The 23,881-nt window shown below is 42.4% G+C and overlaps 1 protein-coding gene across 1 annotated transcript in view; it reads right to left on the bottom strand.

Moving 5' to 3' along the window:
* RTF2 (replication termination factor 2) overlaps nt 1–19,005 on the bottom strand; it is a 56,137-nt gene extending 37,132 nt beyond the window's left edge. Inside the window, exons 1-5 of the mRNA XM_039497952.1 lie at nt 18,785–19,005; nt 16,777–16,871; nt 16,581–16,674; nt 13,394–13,533; nt 9,995–10,073 (exon numbers count right to left, since the gene is read on the bottom strand). Coding sequence (XP_039353886.1) covers nt 9,995–10,073; nt 13,394–13,533; nt 16,581–16,674; nt 16,777–16,871; nt 18,785–18,853 — 477 coding nt within the window. The 5' untranslated portion in view covers nt 18,854–19,005. The remainder of the gene's footprint in view (nt 1–9,994; nt 10,074–13,393; nt 13,534–16,580; nt 16,675–16,776; nt 16,872–18,784) is intronic.
* Nucleotides 19,006–23,881: the final 4,876 nt, after the last annotated feature.

Here is a 23,881-nt window from a genome sequence, read left to right as displayed (position 1 = left end):
TTTATACATTATAGTCTTCCTATTGAGTGCTTGATGAAGCTGTGATTGCCTGCCTGAGGTGCTCCCTTCTCCTTTTGCTCCCCCCACTTGTTTTTCAGAGAGGTTTAACCAAGTTAAGAATCTTGGTTTCACTTTTGAACATGGCCTGGCCTAGGGCTGCCAACTCTCTAATCACACAAACCCAAACACCCTTGCTCTGCCCCTTAGTGCTTAGGCCCCACCTACTCCACCCTGCCTCCGACCGTCTCTCACTCTCCCCCACCCTCACTCACTTTCACCGGGCTTGTGCAGGGGGTTGGGGTGTGGGAGAGGTGTGGGCTCTGGTCTCAGAGGTGGTGACAAGGGGTTCAGAGTGTGGGAGGGAGCTCCAGGCTAAGCCTGGGGCAGGAGGTTGGGGTACAGAAGAGGGTGTGGGGTGCAAGCTCCAGCCAGGAGGCGTTTACCTTGGGCGGCTCCCGGGCAGCAGGCTCTCTACCTGCCCTGGCCCCGCGCCGCTCCCAGAAGCGGCTGGCATGTCTGGCAGCAGCTCCGGGAGGTGGGGGGACACAGGGAGCTCCATGTGCTGCCCACGCCGCAGGTGCCCCCCCACCAGGGGCAGCAGGGACATGCCAGCTGCTTTGGGGAGCGAGGCAGGGCAGGGCAGGTCTTAGCCCCACTGCGCCACCAGACTTTCAGCACCTAAAATCTCCCAGTTTGCCTTCAGTACCCTCCAGGAGATAGGGTGGGATTCCAGGAAACTCCTGGCAAAACCGGGAGGGCTGGCAACCCTATGGCCTGCCCATGGAAGCATGAAACGTATCTGACACTGTAAAAAAGTGTGTTTTTTGGTTGTGCAATCTGCATCTTAATCACCTGATGACCTCATAACAGCAACACAGACTCTAGTAGGGTGACCAGATGTCCTGATTTTATAGGGACAGTCCCGATTTTTGGGTCTTTTTCTTATATAGGCTCCTATTACTCCCCCACCCCCTGTCCCGATTTTTCACACTTGCTGTCTGGTCACCCTAGACTCTAGTGACAAACCTGGTTTACTGTAAATCCCTTGTCAGTTCTCTCATTGTGGCTAATCCTTCACCCACAGTTTCTTCAGAATGTTGCATCACATTTCCTCTGTGGCTTGAGCTACCATGATCACATTATGCCTGCCCTGTATGCCTTATAGTTGGTGGCTATAAAGGAGCAGTTTAAAAATCAGCGGTCCCAGTTTTAAAGTCATAGATCCTAATAGCTTTGGATCCTGATTATATCAAGGTCTACCTACTAGTGGAACTTGTACTAATGGCTCTTACTAAACGCCTTTGAGATGGACATTATCAACTTGAAAACTAGACGTTTTCTAAAAACAGAGTTAAAATAATTTCAGCTATTATACCAGTTGCTAAATCACCCTGTTAATCTGCAGCTTCACAACAGTTTCCTTTTTTATAATGTTTTTTCATTCCGGTTGCTACATGAAACATTCACACAAAAACAATAGACTGACTGACTACAGGAAGAGAATGAAAATATCCATTATATGCCAAGTACTAGCTCATGAGCTGGTGTCAGTCAGCATAGCTCTATTAAAGTCTGTGGAGCTACAGCCGGTGTAAAAGTGAAGATCATGTCCAAGTTGCTGACAAACGAACAAAGAAATGAGACAGGAATTTTTCTTCCTTCAAACTCCAAATTTAGTAATCTGAGGTGCTATTTTCAACATTGGTAGGTGAAATAATTTCAGATTAAAGTCCAATATTGAAATTGAAAGCCTCTCTTTTACAATCACACAATTCCTTCTGAAGTTGACAGGAAATCATGCTGCTGTTCTATTGGATTCTGCATTGTGGAACACACCATCACAAAACCTTCTCATTTTGTGTTGTCCAACCATCCAAAGGTGCTTCCTCCCTCCAAAAAATGTTTCTGTTCTCCCATTTCCTTTATTTTTCCTCTCAAAGTCATATCCTGCCACTGCTATTTTAGAAGTGTGGCATCTTACTGATATTATATTTGTTTTCTCCTTTTCTACAGTAGCTCCAGAGTTTTCAAAAATACTATTCTGTATACCGCTCAATCAAATGAAAAAACTTTATAAATATTTAGGCCTTTTCTAGAATCAGAGTTGTTCTGGTTTAACCACAAATTGGGTGAAAAATTGATTTAGTTAAACCAGTGAATTGTGGATAATCTTAATCCAATTCAAATCAGGTTTATATAAATTTGTCTTAAATTGATTACATTTAAATGTAATTAATATAAAGCAGATTAAATTGCATTGAGTGTGTATAGTTTTTCACTGGTGTAAATCACGCTTTTGGTAAAACTGGTGCAAATTTTAATACAGACAAGGGGTAACGTTTTCAAAAGAGCCTTAATGATTTAGGAGCCTAAATCTTTTAAGAGGCTCTAAGTGCCTCTGTCACTAATGAAAATTTTACCTAAGCCCTTAATTCTTCAAACTCTCTTTTTATATAAAGCACAAATATAAAGTTTTTATCTATTTTCCAATAGATTTTGGCCAGATGGAGTTAACTTTTAGCAGAAGCACTCAAAAAGGTTTATCCTTCATGTGATAAGAGAAAAGATACAATTAAGCTGTTTCTTAATAATACAGACTTGTGTTTCACCTCTTATGCTCCAAATGTTAGGCTTTGTCTATACTGACAAGTGAAAGACAAAACTTTGTTGTTCTGAGGTGTTAAAAAATCCACACACACACACACACACCCCAAAAGACAAAAGTTTTCCTGACAACAAACACCGGTGTGAACAGCATTTTGTCGGCAGGCTAACACCGCTTATTGAGGGTGAAAGTTTTTTTTGTCAGCAGGAGGGCTCTCTCCTGCCAACAAACAGCGGCCTGTGTTTTAGTGGCACGGCTGTAGTGGCACAGCCATGTCGCTAAAAACTGTGTTGTGTACACGTAGACTAAGTTGTTCTACAGGTTTCACATTTTTAATGGCAGGTCTGACTTGAATCCTAAAGCAGTAGGAGACACGTGTGAAGAATGGAAAAACAGTTTTAAAGCAACTACTGTGTGTGTAAAAACAACTTCAAAAAATTCTCAGATGTTAACTGTTGCATAGTGTCTCTAATGAAAGAAAGCCGCAATGACGGTTGCCTCTTGTACTCTTTCCTGTTTTGTTAGCAAAACAAAATATTAACCAGGACTTTAAAAGTTTCCAGCTACAGAAGAAGAATTTAGATGGGCAATATATTTGAGATTTGCTTTATGCAAGGTTTTTGCTGGGAATTAATGAAGTTATTTCAGTGTTGGGGGACCCTTGTCTGAAAAGAAATGCAAAAACTGACATCCCTTCCTTCCTTCCAAGTACCTCGGGATTTCAGAAGCCTCTGAACACGGTACAATATGTACCTCGTTGAAATGAGCTGAGGCAACCTGAACTGTCTTTTGTTACCTTAAATCCGACTCAAACATGCATATGCAAGTTGTTTTTGTGGACCTGCATTTCAGAGACACCATACAAGACAACCTTTTCAAATGTGGTTACGTGAGCTGCATGTGAAAATTAGCATATACACTTTTATGTTGCAAGATGTGAGCATCAATATGCAAATTGCTGTTTAGATACAGTTACCCATTCTGCCCATGTAAATTATGCTTTTGCACATTCATATTTTCAAGTATAACTTAAAACTCCATATTTGAAAAAACATTTCTGTTTTTCAGTCTGAAATCTGTCGGGAAAATAGATTTGCTAATTTCATGATTAGCTGTCTTAGAAAAGGGAAGTTAGACACTAAGCAGTAGTATGGGGGTGGAGGAGGTGCCTAACACTGAACAATAGTTTCTGTAGTTCTGGGGTTGGAAATACATCCTCCTCAAAAGGAGAGGTGAGCAACCTATTGATCAAGAAAGATCTTTGAGTCATTGTGGATAGTTCTCTGAAAACATCTGTTCAACATGCAGTAGCAGTCAAAAAACTAACAACGTTAAAAACTACAGTATTAGGAAAGGAATAAATAATAAGACAGAAAATATAATGCCAGTATATAAATCCAAGGTGTGTCCACACCTTGAATACTGCTTGCAGTTCTGGTCATCCCAATTCAAAAAAGATACATTAGAAATGGAAAAGGTACATAGAATGGCAACAAAAATGATTGTGTGGAACAGTTTCCATATGAGGAGAGATTAAAAAGACTGGGACTATTCTGCTTGGAAAAGAGATGACTAAGGCGGGATATGATAGCGGTCTATAAAATCATGAATTGTATGGACAAAGAATAAGGAACTGTTATTTAACCCTTCACATAACACAAGAACCGGAGGTCACCCAATGAAATTAACAGGTAGCAGGTTTAAAACAAACAAAAAGGAAGTACTCTTCACACAACTCACAGTCAACCTGTGGAACTTGCTGCCAGGGATGTTGTGAAGGCCAAAACTATAACTGGATTCAAAAAAGAATTAGATAAGTTCATGGATGATAGGTCCACCAATGGCTGTTACCATGATGGTCAGGGATGCAACTCCCTTGCTCTGGGTGTCCCAAGGCCTCTGACTGCCAGATACCAAGACCAGACAACAAGGGTATGGATCCTCTGATGATTGCCCTATTTTGTTCATTGCCTTCTAAGCATCTGGCAGTGGCCAGTGTCAGAACAAAACACTGGACTAGATGGACCACTGGTCTGACCCAGTAGGGCCATTTTTACGTTCTATTAGTAGAGTTCCCATGTGTTCTCTACATTCACTATCAAGGAAGACCCACAGGTGGTGACCCCAAGTGCCATCATTACTCCCATGATTTCTACTTGTGTGAATGGACCAAATTCTTAAGAGGTAAATGAGAGAAGTGGTATCCCCATGTTCAGCAGAAGGTTTATGAAAAGAATTATGCTTCAGAAAATTCCTGCAGAGCATGACTTTGCTGTCTACTTAGTAGAGGATAGGCAAGCTTTCTTTGCCTTCTTCATGGCAGTGGCATAGGTTTGCATTAATTCTGGGGCTCTAGGTCCGTCTGTATGAGACGGTTTCTCTCACAACCAAAACTAGTTTTCTTCCTATTTTTCCTTTTGCAGTTTATCCATGAACATGGTAACCGGTTTCTGTGGTGGAGTGAGAAAGGGTGCTTTGGTGGAAGAGTGTCTACCAGCAATATTCCAGAGTGGCTATAGTGCTCCACTAATTCTTATATGCCTTAGACTCTTGGTTGAGGAGAGTCTTCTATAAGTACATTTGGGAATTTAGCGTGGTGAAGAAATTTGGAGGGCTGACTCATGATTTCCCCTTGTTTGTATAATGGATACAGTTTTTATTTTAGATTGGAGGAGGAAGACAGTGGCATGGAAGAAATAACTTGTTTCTCTTTCCTGTGTACGCATCCTATCTGATGAACTAGCCCAGGGCATGACTGGCTGGCATGCTCTCGAAGATTACCTATATGAAACCTAAGGTGCAGAGTTCAGACAAAAAATGTTGGGCTATTATATAAGCCATAGTCTATGTCAATGTTTCCCCAAGACAATGAGTTTTCTGAATTTCATCACTATGTCAGAAAGCATCTCTGTAAGTTCCTTTGGGAAGCACTTGTTTAGCTGTTTGCTAATTAGTAGGTACCCAGATTAGTCTGTGGGCTCACAATTTAAGTGGACATACAAAACAGATTTTTTTTTTAAATGAACTTTTACACAGTTGAAATTAGTCGGGAATAGAGAGACTACCCAACTTCTAGATTTATGCTCTATGGGTATATATTTGTGCTGCCTATTGTGTCCTCTCGGGTGATGCAAACTAGGAGGTCTCAGGATTGTCAGCTAGGTTTTTAGCGTAAAGTGCAGGTTAAGACATTCATCTGTAATAAAAGAGTGGACACAGAAATACTTATTGACCAACAATGGACTTATTTTAACCTAATGTAAAATAACCTAATTTTTGATGAGTAGTCAAACAAGCAGATGACTAAAACAAAAGTGTTTCAACTATTCAGCACAACAGAGTATATGATATCTGAGGACAGTTTATCAATTTTAGTCATAATATCTATGTTTAACTATCCCCTTCCTCTCCTCCTTAAAAAATACAAAGTTGTCCACCGATTGAATCAACTAGATATTGGATATGAAGAAAGGGAGCATAATCAAACACATGGCCTATGGGTTATGCTGTAATAAGCTTACATTTCTCCTACACACAAAAAAAATCCATTGCACTTTGGCATCAGTGTAATCATAAGAGCCATGCTAGAGCTGATGATTATTGCATCAGAAGTTGCTTCTTCTGAGAACATGTTCTCACTTATCTTTAAGATACAGGTTAGCAAAACAGAATGTCTTTAAATACACCAGCTAGCACAACAGAAGCTGTCGCCATTGCCACTATTTAGAATGTAGCTTCCAAGACGTCTCTGTGGGAATTGGTAAAATCCAGAGTTCAATATTGTGGAAGGCCTTGTGTTCCAAGAGACAGCCTATACCAGATATTAACAAACAATATTCCTAATAGTCAATCACTAATCATAGAACATACTATATATAGAAAATGACAGCTTTTTTACTTCATATTCTCACATTCACTTCAGTTTTTAAATCCACTACTGCACAAAGAAAAAAGAGTGCACCAGGGGAATACAGCTAATTATTGCTTTCAATATAAACAAACCATTAACTACCAGAAAGCATAGAAACCAGCTCCCTAAGGACCCTATTTACTAAACTTCTACTCACTTTCTGTGCATGAGGCAACTGGATCAGGGCTTTCTTTTCTGAACATTCAACTCTACTCTAAGTTCTTCAATCTTAACCACATATCAAAGGAAGTGCAGACCAAAATATAGGGCCTGGTCTACACTTAAAGATTTTACTATGTCAGTTAGGGGTGGGATTTTTGTTTTTAAACCAGCAAAGCTATGTCTGTAAAAATCCTACTGTACATACAGTTCCATTAGTATAGTTAATGTTGGTTTCCTAACCTAGCAAAAACTACACTGGTAAAATCACTTTTATACTGATATCAGTGCATCCACACTAGAGCTTTTTGCTGGTAGCTATACTAGTAAAACTATACCAGCCAACCTCTTCTAGTGTAGACAAGGCCTAGAATGAGTCCACTGAAAACTTGTGTTAAGAATCAGAGTCCTCTGATGTACTTAAGTCAACTGTATATATACATATTTTTAAGAGTCACACTACTATACAGGTGCCTTTAGAAGGTGGCAGAGTCAGATTTTTACCCATTTGTTTCTGGATGCCAGTATATCATTAGTCTGGTGATACAAGCCCACTAGCGCTCCAGAAGCCCCACAACATGCCTCGCGCAGCTTGCTTGGAGCCATGCTGAGACCTTGGATTGCATCACTATCTGGGGAGAAGCATTGTTTCAGGAAGCTGTTGTGGTCAGCCACAGAAATAAAGCTTGTGTGAAAAGCAGATGTTCATAAGGGAACAAGCAGGATGCCAACTAGTGCTGGAAAAATCTCAAGCAGCTCAGAAGAAAACACAGTGAAACAAGAGATAAAATGAGACAATCTGGTAGGGGACAATGTGATCTGTCTGTTTTTGGATGAACTAGACAGGATTCTACAAAAATATAGTACCAGCCATTCCAGGCAGTATTTGGAGCCTGGTGCTGGCCCTCTCTCCCTACTGAGGATGACTGGCTAGACCCACGGGGAAATGAGCAGGAGGATGCTGGAGAGGAACTGGCCCTTTTTTGTGACTCAGGACCCTGATGACAACCAGCTGGAAAGCCAGTTCCAGTTCTACTGTGTTACAATGGACCCAGTTCCTGCCCTGCATTGTTTGAGGCCGAACGCCAGGCCGGAACTGAAGGGTAAGATCCCCTAGAACTTTGGCATCTAAATACCTATCTTTACAGTCTATTTTTTATTGTTATTGTTGGTGGATGTGAGCTAGGAGCTCCCACCTCCCTCCCATCCTGCCCTTGCGCCCCCAGCATGGTGCAGAGGAAGTTTGTACCCCACCCCTCCTCTGTCCCCCTAAGGAAAAAGTACAGGATTGGGAGTTAGGATTCTAGCCCCAGTTCTGCCAAACTAACTCTAAAATAGTATTGAATCAATTAAAATTGAACCAGCAGTGGAGTTAAGACCTACTACATACACAATTATACTGAAAGCAGTATTGAAATGTTAGCAGCAGTTATTTGTGAATATACTTTTACACAAGCATTCAAGGAGCATGAGCCTGTACTGGGACCACCAAAATTCTCCACTATATTCAGACCTTGCATGACTTTTGGACAACATCCCTGCACCAAAGCTTCAACATCTGCGGAACCAAGACAATGTCATGTAACCACCATGCTGTTACTAATTAAAGACAAATGCAGCAGCTCAGTCTTCATTCCAGCGTTCCACAGACCATGAGTCCTATTCTCTTAAATACTCCAGGAGAAATACCACTAAAACAAATCTGCTAGATCTATTATACACGAACTTTGTATACCTATGGTCCAGAATGAATATTAATTTTAATCAAGAAAAGCTGGCATATGTGATGTTTCAGCTTTTTCTAGCAGCCAATGCAATTCATAGATTCCAATGCCAGAAGGGACCATTGTGATCATCCATTCTGACCTCCTGTATAACACAGGCCATACATAGACTTTCCCCGAAATAATAGCTAGAGCATTTCTTTTAGAAAAACATCCAATCTTGATTTTAAAATGGTCAGTGAGAATCCACCACAACACTTGGTATGTTGCTCCAATGGTTAATTACTCTCACCATTAAATATTTACACCTTATTTCCCGTCTGAATTTGTTTAGCTTCAATTTCCAGCCACTAGATTGTGTTATATCTTTTTCTGTTAGAACTGACGAGCCTATTATTAAATACTTGTTCTACATGTAGGTACATATAAACTGTCACCCCTTAACATTCTCTTTGTTAAGCTAAATAGATTGAGCTCCTTGAGTATCGCTAAAAGTCATGTTTTCTAATCCTTTAATCATTCTCATGGCTCTTCTCTGAACCCTCTCCAATAATTCAACATCTTTCTTGAATTGTGGATACCAGAACTGGATACAATATTCCAGCAGCAGTCGCACCAGTGCCTAATAACAAGGTAAAATAACCTCTCTACTCCTACTCGAGGTTTCCAGTTTTTGCATTAGCCCTTTGTCCACAGCATCATACTTGGAGCAATGAAGAACACCAACAAACAAAATTATCAACGGAATACCCTAAAATAAAGAAAATATTCTTTTTTGAGCACACTAATGTCTTCAAGAACAAGTCAAATAACAGAAGCAAAAATAGAGTAAATAATTCTCTTGTGCATTCATATCATTACTTCCAGAAAAACATTAAGAAAAGAAAGGAAACCATCTGCACCTTGAATTTCATCAAGAATTCACATCAGTGTTTAAGTATTTATGTATCAACACACAAGATTGTTTTACAATGTTAAAATCATACACAGTAACGTAATTTTATATATATATGTTTTACTTTTTTATCTGGTGAGATTGCTGTACTAGTTTTCCAAGGAGAATAATTCAAAGTAATTTGTCTTTTACTGTAAGTATTGAGATTATTCAACTATTTAAAAATCTGGAAAAAAGTTATCTGACGTTTTAATGTTACAAATGGGTCAAAAGATTTTTTTAAAATAAAACAACAAATGGCAAGGATTCAGCAAATATTAAAAAAACCTTTTCTTGAACTGAAATTAAAAGACTACAGTGTCTGGGAAAAATAATAAAATGAACAAAACATTTGATTTTGAAAAATAGCTGTAATAAAACCAAACTAACTTTAAGAATAAGGGTTTTAAGCTGTGCATTTTTCAAAACAATCACAAAGGAACTATTACACTCAATTCTGTTAAAAGGATATAAAGTTTTATTTTCAGGCTACTAGAAAAGTGAAATCTTTGAGTTTTGCAGATGCAACCTCAATTTGTATGTTCATCTGTTCAAATTTTTGTGTGAAGAAGCATTTGCATCTGGCACAGAGTGCCTGTATATTTCTGTGTACAGAAATATGTGTTTTTAAAGCAAAAACAAGATTTAAAGATTAAACTTACCCGGTGACAAACTTCTGTTTTAATTTCTTTAAGCGCACGTTCAGAGAACACACAGCCACAATTCCGCAAAAAACAAAACCTTGGGGAAAAAATAAAACCAAAGTAATTTGATTCTGACATCTCAGAAAATTTAGTTTGCCAGTAACAGACATTTTATTTTATACATGTGTAATATATAAATTAAACCAACACTGCAGATGGCAGCAAGTAATTTACCTGTTAGCTTTTTGTACACCTCCTTGTGGCTAATCAAGAGAAACACAAGTATGACATAGCTAATTTGCATTAATGATAGTGAGACTCATTATAATTACTAACTAAACAATAAAAATCAAGCATTCTGAATTACGCTATGTACAGTACTTTGTTAATTTATTCTGACTAGTCTAATTCAGTTTATTTTTATACTATTTCAGTGAATACTAACAAATTTACTACAATCTCTCAAAAATTAATGAATTCTTACAAGGCCTCGGTATACATTTCTACTGATCCATGTAGGTTCCCCAGATCCTCTGAAGTATCTAAGTGCTAATCAAACTCTGGTATTTGTATGATGAGCACTTTGATGAGCGATGGACACTCTCCACCAGGACTTTTCCTGTTGTGGCTGCTGCAAAGATCATATTCCTAGCCCATCACTTTCCCAACCCATGTCGCCCCTTCCTTTGCACACCTCCACTGGCTCCACTTTCTCTATCACATCAAACATAAGCTGCTTGTATTCATTTTCAAGGCCCTTCACAGTCTATCCCCATTTTATCGTCTCTCATTCACTAATGAGCCATCAATCAGCCCACCAGCCTCCATCGCCTACTCGTTAAATTTTCAAAGAAATTTCTTCATATATTTTCCATAGGCTTCCCCTCACACTTGTGAGGTGCCCCCTGCAAACATGCACTAAGCTACCTCATTATTCATCTTCAAAACCTCTCTCAAAAGCATTTAGGAAAAATGTGGACAAACTGGAAAGAGTCCACAGGAGAGTAACAAAAATGATAAAAGGTTTAGCAAACCTGACTTATGAGAAATGGTTAAAAAAAATCTGGGCATGTTTAGTCTTGAGTAAAGACAACTGAGAGGGAGCTGATAACAGTCGTCCAATATTTTAAGGGCTGTATAGAGAAAGAATTGTGATTAATAGTCCTCCATGGAGGCATGACAAGAAATAACAGGCTTAATCTGCAGCAAGGGAGCTTTAGGTTAGACATTAGGAAAAACTTTCTAACTAAAAGGGTAGTTAAGCTCTAGAACAGGAAGCTTTGAAAAACAATTGGACAAACACCAGTCAGGGATGGTCTATGTTTACTTCGTCCTGCGACAGTGCAGAGGGCTGGACTTGATGACTTCTCAAAGTCCCTTCCAGCCCTACATTTCTGTGATTCTAAGATTCTATATGTTGGTCAGGGAGGGTATAGGCATATTTAATCTTGCCTCCCCACAGGGGGCTGCACTAGATCAGTGGTCTCCAAAGGGGGGTGTGCGCAACGATCCATTGGGGGGCATGGCAGGAGGAGCACCACCGGAGCAAAAGGGTGGTGCAGCAGGAGGAACGCCGCCGGAGCAGAGGAGCGGTGTGGCAGGAGTACCGTTAATAAATAAAATAAAATAAAAAATTATTTTAAAAAAATTGTTTTTCAGCTTTATCTCATCCTTTTTTAATTTCTGTTTTTTGTGTACGTTTTATAATGTACCTAATATATTAGTACAGTAGTACATGTATATAATTTATACATAAATATACATATTTTGGGGGTGCGTGCTCAAAACATTTTTACTGATAGGGGTGCACGATCAAAAAAGTTTGGAGACCACTGCACTAGATGACCTCTTGATGTCCTTTCCAGCCCTACATTTCTATGATGCTTACAACAAAAAGTTGGTAATGGTTAGGCTGTTGAGACCACTGTCTATCAAGCTGACCAATATTCTCTCATTGTTTCCTTATACTCCCCAATCTACATCCCTTTATTGGCTCTTGATTTATAGATTGTAAAATCCTTAGGGCAGGGATTGTCTTTTGTTGTTGTTATTGTGTGACTGTACAGCACCTAACACAATGAGGCCCTGGTCCATTAGTAAGGCTCGTAGACACTACAGTAACACCAACAGTAAATAAATAATAATGTTGGGGCTATTCATAGTAATTCTCAAAACATTTGATTTGAAAATTAATTTGAGAAGTGGATTAAACATAATGGACATTTTTTAAAATATGGACCTAAGTAAAATGTAGAGTCTTGGAGCGGTTTAGCTAATTTTATGATTCCTACCATAATTCAATTTTCCAGTGTTCGATATAAAAATTTTTGAAGTTAAGACAACAGGGGCGGCTCCAGGCACCAGCACGCCAAGCGCGTGCCTGGGGCGGCAATCCACAGGGGGCGCTCTGCCGGTCGCCGCGAGGGCGGCAGGCAGGTTGCCTTCGGCGGCATGCCTGCGGAGGGTCCGCTGGTCCCGCAGCTTCGGCGGACCTCCCGCAGGCATGCTGCCGAATCCGCGGGACCGGGGACCTCCTGCAGGCAAGCCTGCCTGCCATGCTTGGAGTGGCAAAATACCTAGAGCCGCCCCTGTAAGACAAACATAATTCTTACTTTTATACAATCCAAAATAACCATGTTACTGTGCATAAATACATAACATAACAAAATTTCTGCTAACTACTAAATGAGCAGTATTGCCAATGGGAGCTATATTCTTAACATTCCCTTTCCGAATATCTCAAAGACAAAGGGAAAAAAGTGTGAGACGGATCTTTTAATGATTCTGTATAAGGTTTATATGCTTTGGGAAAGAGCTTCCTTTCCAACAACCCAATATGGGGCCGGGGGGGAGCTTCAAAGTACCATTAAATAAGAGTCATCCCCGCCCCGATCCTGAAACATTTGCTGACAGTAAAATGAAAATGACAAAGCCTTCAAGAACCGATAAATAAGCCATTAGGCATTCACCTGTTTGACTGTTAGTTACTGACTATAGTACAATTTAAAATGGATTTTTGGAATGAACAGGCATTAAAGAAGAACATTTTTCTTGCCGGGGGTAATTATTTTGAGAGGTGGAATATTAGGTCATTCATCATCATAAATAAAATGGGTGAGGAGATCTTGAACATAATTTGGTAGACTTCCACTCTAGTTTCAAAGATCTGCCACTATTACATTCCTCCAAAATAATGTATCACAACAGGAGGACTCCCTGGGGCTCACCCCGCACCATGGAAGTTAATAGGAGTTTTGCTGTAGACTTTCAGTGGGAGAGGGATTACAGCCCCCTAATGGAGTTATGACAATTTACAGCTGCTCAGGATCTGCCCTCCCAATATTTTAACAGTTTCTACAATATTAATTTACACAGTTCTAAGTAAAGTCCAGTTAAAGTTATATGTACGATACTAACCGATGCCTTCCATTCATTTCCAAGCCCACCACAGGGCAAATAAAGCGTGCACACTGGATGTCGTCATATTTATCACCTTTTGTGTTCCCTTTATCACCTTTCCAAGCTGGATTATCTGCAAGGTTCAGCTCTGTTACATTCTGAAAGAGACAAATGTAAGTTTTTAAGTTGTGTTCTAATGATGCTTGAGACATGCTGAAGTGGCGATGTTCCTGAAGATACATTTTCCTTTATGGCTTTGTAGTGGGGCAGTTGCCCCACTTTGGCAGAGGAGGGGTGAAAGCAGGCCAGAGGAAGCCTGTGCAGAACCCGGCCAATCAGAGAAGGGCAGAAAGGCAGCCAATCAGGACCAGGCTGGGCCCTATATAAATGCTGCAAAGCAGAGGTGACAGCAGTCCCTTCCTTACAAGCAAGGGAAAAGGACTGGCTCCCTGTAGACAGAGCACCTAGGTGAGAGCAGTGCTGGGCAGGCTCAAGGGAGCAGAGAGTCTGTTACCTGCCAGGCGGCGGCCCCTGATGAAAAGGGCCAAGAAGGTATAAGGACCAAGGGGAAGGCCCAGAGTACACAGGGAGAAGAGGGGATTGAAGGAGAGCAGTGGGAGGCTACCGCTAGAGGGTTCTGTAGCGGGCAGGCCTGGATCCTCCCCTCCCCCCTTACACCGCACCTTACCATAGAGGAGCATGGCCGAAGGACAGTGCCTTGTCCCTGAGGCAAGGGACTAGATTTTGGGGCGGCAGGTGCACACCAAGGACTGCTGATACCTCCGGAATGGGGGAGAATAGAGCAGGGGCACAGACGAAGGGCTGTGTCCAGAAGAGGACGCCGCAAGCAAGGGAGCAACGTGGGTCACAGAGAGCACAGCAGGCAACGGGTGGGACACCATCTGCAAAGGGAGCTCCACGGCTAGGACAGAGCTAATTCCCGGAGCAACCAGCAGGAGGCGCCGCGGCGGTGAGCACAACCCGTTACAGGTTTATTATATGAAGAAATGATGAAATTCAACCGAGACAAGTGCTAAGTACTACAGTTAGAAGGAAAAATCAAATGCACAACTACAAAATGGAGAATAATTGGCGCAAATGTGGTACTGCTAAGAAGGATCTGGGGGTTATAGTGGAGCACAAATTGAATGAGTTAACAATGTGATGCAGTTGCATAAAAGACTAATATTCCAAGGTATATTAACAGGTGCGTCATCTGTAAGACACCAGAGGTAACTGTCCCACTCTACTCAGCACTGGTGAGGCCTCAACTGTCCAATTTGGGGCACCACTTTAGGAAAGATATGGATAAACTGAAGAGAGTCCGGAGGAGAGCAACAAAAATGAAAAAGTTAAGAAAATCTGATATGAGGGAAGGTTAAAAAAAAAAAAGCTGGACATGTTTAGTCTTAAGAAAAGATAACTGAGGGGGGGACCTGATAACAGTTTTTCAATACGTTATGGCTGTATATAAAAGAGAACTGTGATCAATAGTTCTCCATGCCCACTGAAGGTGGGGCAAGAAATACTGGGCTTAATCTGTAGCAAGGGAGATTTAGATTAGATATTAGGAAAATCTTTCTAACTATAAGGGTATTTAAATCCTGGATTAGGCTTCCCAGGTAGGTTGTGGAATACCCATCACTGGAAATCGTTAAGAACAGTTTGGACAAAAACCTGTCAGGGATGGTCCAGGTTTGCTTGGTTTTGCCTCAACATAGGGACTTTATGACTTCACAAGGTCCCTTACAGCCCTTCATTTCTATGATTCTATTATCTTACATTAGAGCTTTCAATTACATTTATAATGACAATGACATTTTAGTGTCACAGACACTGTACAAAGTTTTTATAAGTTCAGCCATACAGCAGCTCTGAAATTTTACACCTGCAAAATGTTTGTGATCTATCTGGCATGGGAGACTCAGGATTCTATTCCTGATGGCAGTACTCTAACTGATAATTCTGCAATACAGTATAAAGATTTAAAAATAAACCATTTACAAAGTGGCCATACTGACTCAATATCAACTAGCCTCTTTCCCAGTTTAGCCTCACTGTGCCTCTCTTTACTCACTGTTTAAAAGGTGATAATAATACCTATGTTACAGGAGTGGTATGGACTTGGTTATTTAATAGTGACATGCAAAGTATCATGAGTAAGGCTACGTTTTAGTCACGAGTATTTTTAGTAAAAGTCACAGACAGGTCACGGGCAATAAACAAAAATTCACGGCCCATTACCTGTCCAAGACTTTTACTAAAAATACCCATGACTACAACTTGGGGGTCTGCCTGGGGGCCCCACGGGTGATGGGGGAAGGCAGCCCAGAAGGCGTGGGCAGGGGGGAAGGCAGCGGCGTACGGCCCAGGATCCCATTAGTGCTGGGTGGGGGGAGGGTTGGCGGGGCCGGCTGGCTCCCTACTTGGCTCGGTGCCTCTCCCACACCCCCGTAGCAGCAGAGTTTGGATGTGGAGGGAGGAGGGGGTTGGGGCACAGGACGGGGTGAGGTGGGCTCTGGCGCTTACTTGGGGGGCTCCCCAGAAGCAGCAACAATGCCCTTGCTCATCTCCTAGGTGGAGGCATGGCCAAGCAGCTCTGTGACACTCTCACAGCCTTAATCATGAGCTATTCACAGAGCAAAGGGTGATTCAAATGCAGTTCTAAATTCTATGAGGTGACATAGGCAACTCATGTTTAATGCAGAAGTGCAGCATGTGAAGACAACATGGTACAGCATGCAATACTCCACTTCAGGACAGGACGAATGCCTGTTTGGATCAAGATGGAGTATGGCAAACTGGGTGTAGTAGTTTCCACAGGTTGCATCCCCATAGTATAGAAGAAAGTGACTGAAATCTGCTCCATTTTATACAGACTGGGTACAGACACTGGCTGCCTAGTAATTTGAGAATGTGACCATTAGTTAAAAGTATGGGAACCCCTGCCATACAATATATCATAAAAAGACAGATATCCTGCAGTATAGCAGCAGTGTCTCCGATATTGTAAGCCAACACAACTGCTACCAAAGTATCAGACTGCCTGGAAACGAGATGCTAAATTTACATGCTGTATAAGAATTTACATTATTTGCTAAACTTTCCATTTTGAACTGCAAAAAGTGCCAGAACAGTACTTGAAAAATTAAGATATTAATTGGCTGCCTTTTAGAATCAGATTTAAATTTTGGCATCCACTTACCTTAATGCTCCTGATATATGATGCAGCCTGCACAAGGGATTTATCAGATGACTTGTCCAGTAAAAATTCAATGATAGCATCTTTGTTATACAGCCTATAACATAAAATGTGTAGTCAAAATTCTGACTTTCATAAAATACATTTATTCAAAAATTAGTATTTTTATCAAGAAAGCTAAAGAAAAAACAAATCATACCTGCCCAGCTCACAGGCTACAATTGGTCTCCTTAGTTCTTCTTGACTCAGTGTGCAGTAGTACCACTGTGCCACTAATTCTGCATTTTTGTCAATCTGAAGGAGGAAAAAACATTGGTTTATGATTCATTTCAGATGGATTTTTCCCACTGGCAGATTTATCATTCAAACCTTTACATTTGAAACCAACATCCACACCCTACAAAACGACAAACCACCACCCTCTGGGCTCAAATTCACCTGATAAAATGCTTTTTCAAAATCTTTCAGTGAAGATTCTGCACATTTGCTAGATTAGACCTTGATTTAGTGTTATGGGAAACAAGTGTTTTGCCTATGTCTGACGTGGAGCTCAATCCTGCTAACCCTTACTCATGTAAGTAGCCCCACTGATTTCAACAGGACTCCTGACAGACATAAATGTCTAACTGCATGTGTTACCACTGCAGGATCAGAACATTAGATTATAAACTCAACCAGGAAGGTCTGGGGGAGAGTCTTCTAGTGCTGTGGTTTTCAACCTGTGGTCTGCAGACTGCTGGAAGTCTGAAGACTGTGTCTAAAGGGTCTGCAAAAAGTTGTCATTATCATAGAACAGCAGTGTTTAACCTTGGGTCCACAGACTACGTCTAAGACTTCCAAAAGGGTCCGTGCCTCCATTTGAAATTTTTGAGGGGTCTGAAAATGAAAAAAAAAGTTGAAAACCACTGTTCTATTGGTTCCCATCCTTTTTGTTGGAGCCCCTTCCTTGGGATGGATTGACAAAGGACAATGTTTTTCCTTATATTTTGTCTATTTTCATCTGTTCTCTATTCCTCTGTCTCCCCACCACCCTTCCCTCACTCATCTTTTAAAAGTTTTTCTGCTCACTTGTCCCTTTCCACCTGTTACTCTTTTCCCCTAAGGCTGTCGCTGCCCATCAGTATGACCCAATGCTAAGGCAAGTGAAACGAGAGCAGAAAAGCAAAGTTTGGGCTGGTAGGCTCTTGCCTGAGCCTACAACCTGTAAATGTGAACTACTGCCTCAGCTGAGCACATTGTGAGCCACAAGAGAAACAGGAAGAGAATGTGGATCGATTTAAAACGGCTGCTTGGTGCTTTATACATGGCAAAATGTTTGTCATGTTTGTGTATACTCATGGGGATGGCCATGAGGTCCTGCAGCTTTTTCCATTCACACTGATTCTCTCCTCTGATCTGCCCCTCAAGGCAAGAGCAAATAAAATCACTGAGAACACTGTACATGCTTGATACATTAAAAAAAAAAAAGAGATCTAACTAGCTGTCAGAATGTCTTTAGTGCCATAGTGTAACACAGACATTGCCATAATGAATCCGATCATTGATCCATGTCATCCATTATTCTGTCTCCAGGAGTAGCCAATACAGGATGTTTTCTGAGGAATAACTACCCATAGGGGAAGTTTCTTCCTAATTCCAGGCAGCTAGTGGGTTGGCTTATGCCCAGAAACACGGGGGCTTACATCCGATTGGACAAAAAGTGCATAATGTAACCATAGCTGGCATCCAAGAATGCACCCATAGAAACACACCACCCCTTTTGAATCTCCCTGAACATGGCTATCACTACCATGTAGCAGTGAACAGCAGGTGAGTTCCATGCTGTGCAATACGTGGCACTCTCTGCCCGTTTTACTGGCACGAAGTTTAGCTTCACTCCCACAACAAGCCGTCACAAAAAGCTGCCTTGCTCGGACAGTGTCAGATAAAGAACAACCTCCACCTGGAAAAACACGCTGCAGCCTCACACTGCAGGGGGAGAGAGACAGAGATTCCAGAGGGGTCTGCAATCGCCAGCTCAGTCACTAACAGGCTTACAGCGGGGATCTCCAGCTGTTTTACTAGGGGAATCCCCTGGCTTCCTGTTCAAACCTCGACTGCAGCCCCCGCTCCCTCCACACTCCGGGGAGGGGGGGGCCTCCAATCCCCGAACCCCCGCGGACCGGGCCAGCCGCCCCCTGCCATGGCTCCCTGGAGCACAGTCCTACCTTCTCCACCTTACGAGGCCCTTTCACTAATTCGTGTCTCTTGGGGATGGTTCCCCCATCGCAACCCATCGTTCCCCTCCAAGCTGCACTTCCGCGTCGTCCGCTCTCCCACAACAAACGTACTTCCGGCAGGATGAAGAGTGCTTCCGGCGCACGAGGATGACGCACCAGGGCCTCGGGTTGCTAAGGTCCCCTAGCTACCAGTCACCCGAGGGGCGGGGGAAGGGGAGGAGGTTGAGGCTGTGGCCTTGAGCTCAGTGTCCCTATATGGACTCAGTGGCTGGTGGGAGGGATTCAGTAGCTGGTGGGAGGGCTCATCCTGCTCCCACACTGGGGCCCTGGGAAACACGCACCGTACCACAGGGCCCCCTCCCCCCCATGTCACTCCAAACCTGCAGGCACAAGCACCGGGGGTTGGGCCCTGGCGTGCAGGAATGGCACTGACAAACAGCCACATGGGGATTGGCCTTGGCACATGATATACAGGGTACATGGGGATAAGCACTGACACACACGGATGGGTACTAACATACAGATACATGGAGATGGGCACTAGGGTTGCCAACCCTCCAGGATTGTCTGGAGCAGGGGTCCCCAACACGGTGCCCGTGGGCACCATGGTGCCCACTGGGGTGTCTAAGTGCGCCCGCGTACTGGCTGTCGGATGAGCATCTGCCAAAATGCCACCGACAAGCTGCGTCATCCAGAGACATCACTGCTGAAATGCTACTTGGCAGCATTTCGGCGGCGACGCCTATTGACGTTGCCAATTGTCAGTGAAATTTCGGCGGATGCTTGTTGGGGGAAAAAGGTTGGGGACCACTGTCCTGGAGTCTCCAGGCATTAAAGATTAATTTTTAATTGCAGATTATGTTATGTGATGAAGACTCCAGGAATACATCCAACCAAAATTGGCAACCCTAGTGGGCACTGACAGATGGGGATGGGCCCTGGGTTACAGGGATGGGCACTGACGTACAAGCACATGGGGATGGGCACTTGGACACAGGGACAGGTACTGACACACAAGGAGGGGAACTGATATATAGGCACACTAGAATGGCACAAACATATGGGGATGGGCACTGATATGAAGGCACACGAACAGCATGGGCGCCTTAGGGTTGCCACCTGCCCAGGTTTTCCCAAGATCATCCCTTTTTTGAGCTATCCTGGGAAATCTGTAAGGGTCCTCAGTATGCACCGCCAGCTGTCCAGTTTTTATGGGGGTCAGGACCATCCTGGATGTAGGGTGACCAGATAGCAAGTGTAAAAAATCGGGATGGGGTGGGGGGTAAATAGGTGCCTATATAAGAAAAAGTCCCCCAAATCAGGACTGTCCCTATAAAATCAGGACATCTGGTCACCCTACCAGGATGTCGTGAGTTTTTGTACCTCAGAGGCAGGGCCAGCTCCAGGGTTTTTGCTTTCCCAAGTGGCAAGAAAAAAAAAAAGCCATGATCGCGATCGGCGGCAGCTCCACCGTGTCGCTTTCTTCTTCGGCGGCAATTCAGCCGCAGGTCCTTCCCTCCGAAAGGGACTCGCGGACGAATTGCCACCAAAGACCCCAACATGCCGCCCCTTCCCCTTGGCCACCCCAAGCACCTGCTTGCTGGGCTGGTGCCTGGAGCCAGCCCTGCTCAGAGGTGGCAACCCTCGAGTGTATGGGGATGGACATTGGCATAGAGGCACACAAGGACAGCACAGGCACATAGGGATGGGCACTGACATATTGGCAAACTGAAATGGCACAGGTATAAGGGTCGGACACTAGCATGTTGGCACACAAGGACAGCACAGGCACATAGAGGCGGGCACTGACATATTGGCAAACGGAGATGGCACAGGTATAAGGGTTGGACACAAGCATGTTGGTACACAGGGACAGCACAGGCACAAAACACAGAAGACTGGGTACTGGCATGTAGGCACACAAGGATGGCATGGGCACATGGGGATGGACATTGGCATATTTGCATACACAGGGACAACACACAAAGACGGGTCCTGGCACACAGGGACAAACACCTGGGCCTGGGGACATGAGAACAGATCAACAGAATGGACTCATGCACTGGCAGGCATGAATGAAAGATGTATGTAAATAAAATGAGCCCGTTTCTGAACCTTTTTCAGATTTCATTGGCCAGCCTCTGAGAACAGACTGCCTTTAGGGTCTCTCTTTTGTGTACCTTTGACCTTGATTTATGTCAGTGTGAATGCAAAGCAGCAATAGTGATGTCGCTCTCTCTCCCTGTCTGTCTCTCTCACATACGCACTTCTCATACGCTTCATTTTACCTCTTCCAGCTCCTTCACCTTCACAAAACAAAAAGGTCAAATTTTGCTGCCCTTACTCTGGCAAAATTCCCATTGACTTCAGTGGGAATTTTTCCAAAGTTAAGATTGCAGGATTGTGGTTTATTGTGATTCCTCATGTGTCTCCATCCAGTAAATTTCAAGGTCCATTAAGACCATGTCCTTAGTGCTGAGACTCTAAAAGGATGACAGTCATCATGTGGACACCCTCCCACTGAGAACTAGACTAAGACTAGATTTCACGTAGGCCACTGAAAAAGGCAACAGAAAGGTTTAATTTAAACAAGCAGCCTAGAAGTAAAAGGTACTGTATCCTTCTACCAAATCCTGGGCCAGTCTCTTTAAGAAATCATTTTCATTATATTAAGACCCTTGTGTTTTTTAGTAATTTACTCTTCTTGTACCTGAATGTGATGCTTGCAATTCTGTTTATGATAGTCTCCTTTAAAACCCCTCCAATGATTACTGTTACTTGCCCATTTTATATTTGAAAGTCCCTACCTTAACATGTATCCTTTTCCATTCTTTCTTTGTTGATAAGAATAACAAATAGTAATAGTTATGTTGGGGTTCAGTTTCTTTCAAGAGAAAATACTACCGTAACTTCCCCATCAAAGGGCCTACTTCTGCCCTGGTTTTATACATATACTATATTAGACTTCTTTGTGGCTGTTTCTTAGGCGCTCTTCAGCAAGCTATAGCTCAGAGTTACTAAACCTACTTAATTGATACGATTGTTTAAAGTTTCTGATTCAAAGCAGTATTTGTTTCTGGTTTTTTTTGTTTTTTATTTTGATAAGAAGGTTCTAAAATTAAAATGCTTTCAGAAAACATAGCTAGGAGAATATGGGAAAATGAACAAACAGCTGGTCAGGGGCGGCTCCAGGCCCCAGCGTGCTTGGGGCGGCATGCCTCAGGGGGCGCTCTGCCGGTCTCCGGGAGGGCGGCAGGCAGGTTGCCTTCGGCGGCATGCCTGCGGAGGGTCCGCTGGTCCCGCGGCTCCGGCGGACCTCCCGCAGGCGTGCCTGCGGAGGGTCCGCTAGTCCCAAGGCTTCGGTGGAGCCGCGGGATCAGCGGACCCTCCGCAGGCATGCCTGCAGGAGGTCCACCGGAGCCGCGGGACCGGCAACCGGCAGAGCGCCCCCCGCGGCATGCCGCCGTGCTTGGGGCGGCGAAATGTCTAGAGCCGCCCATGCAACTGGTTCAGCTATTAGTCTCAATTGATAGGATCAATGATAGCCTCATGATGACTGCTTGTTCCTGTTCTCACTCCCTTTTCTTGCATCAAATAACTGGAAAGAGGTACCTAAACCGAGTACCCAATCTCCTGCCCTGCCCAATTAAGTCTGTGAGAGAGTTGTTAAGGACATAGGCACAACATCATTTTTGCAATGGTATATTGATAAATTAAACATATTTGTATCAATATGTTATTTATTAATATTTTGTGAACTACAAAAATTGTTAAACTCATTTAAAAGGGAAAATAGAAGAACAAAATTAAACATCAGAAATGCAGAGAACAAATTTCTGTAGATATTAGGCCAGGCCAAAATATATACAGTGTGCTCAAAATAAAGAGCGGCTTAAATATTTTTTCTTTGCACTTCCATTGTAAATCTGTCTGAATGCAGCTGTTTCAGCAATGCATTTTGTTGCATGTTGGAACATTACACTGAGACAGCCAAATTTTCTTTACAGGGACAAATTGCACCCACATTTTTGCATCCACAAATGAATTGTGACTGCAAATACTGGCAAAACTATCTGCCTGATTATCAGAAGCAAATTTTACAGATTCAAGTTGTACCTACAAAAGGAAGACAAGACTTGAACATTTAAGCCATATTTTTTAAAAAATAAATTAGTTGGTAAAAAAAATACAAAACAACACACAAAAACCCATCTAGATATTTATATGGCCCCCAACACTATAATATCTGAGCACCAGAGAGAGAGCAAAATCATACAAAAATCATTGGATCAAATTCCTGAACTATGCAGAAGTGTCCTCAAAATGAGCGCACATGTATCCTGCAAGAGCAGCATTATTGTGCAGCCATATTCTGGCCAGCAGCAACCCAATAAATGGATTATTCCTGTCTTGACATTCACCCTAATTTTGCATGAACAACCTGCATGGATCTAATGTGTGTTTAGTGATCATAAACATGCTGACCATGCTCCCTAAACTTTGAGGCCAATTCTGTAATGGTCCATTATAGCTTCTCTCATGGAAGACCTGTGAAGTTGCTCCATGGGTTTAGATGAGAGCCAGAATGGGGAGCACAGCTTTCTCTATGGTGCTGGGTATGGGTTTTCTGAGGCCTATATACGCATAATCTGCCAGAATTTGTTCTATAATGTGCTTATAACATTGTAATATGAAAGATCTGTAAATGACATTTTATTAAAAAATCTGTAGTTTAAAACAAATATGGTAAATAATCCCCTGGAAAAGGGAGAATGATGATGGCTTCACATAAAAATGTATCACAGTTTAAATCTTGGTCTGTTATCAAGAAAAGCAGTAAAACACTTACATTTCCAAGTGAAAAATAATAGAAAAATATATTTATCTGCTTTGTTTGGAAAGATAAGAAATCAGACAAATAATAAAATAATTGTATAACAATGCTCTATGGAAATTTTTGCCAAGCCACTCAGACGATTGATTGGAAGGGCTGACTCAGCATTTTCCAGACAGTGCTCTAAACTGTTGTGCAGAAAGTACAAATTCTATTCCTGGTCATAGTGGGTATTTCTACACAGCCCGTGG

This window comes from Mauremys reevesii, linkage group 13 (genome assembly GCF_016161935.1).
Source record: "Mauremys reevesii isolate NIE-2019 linkage group 13, ASM1616193v1, whole genome shotgun sequence".
NCBI lineage: Eukaryota > Metazoa > Chordata > Testudines > Geoemydidae > Mauremys > Mauremys reevesii.
This window is presented reverse-complemented; position numbering and strand designations above follow the sequence as displayed.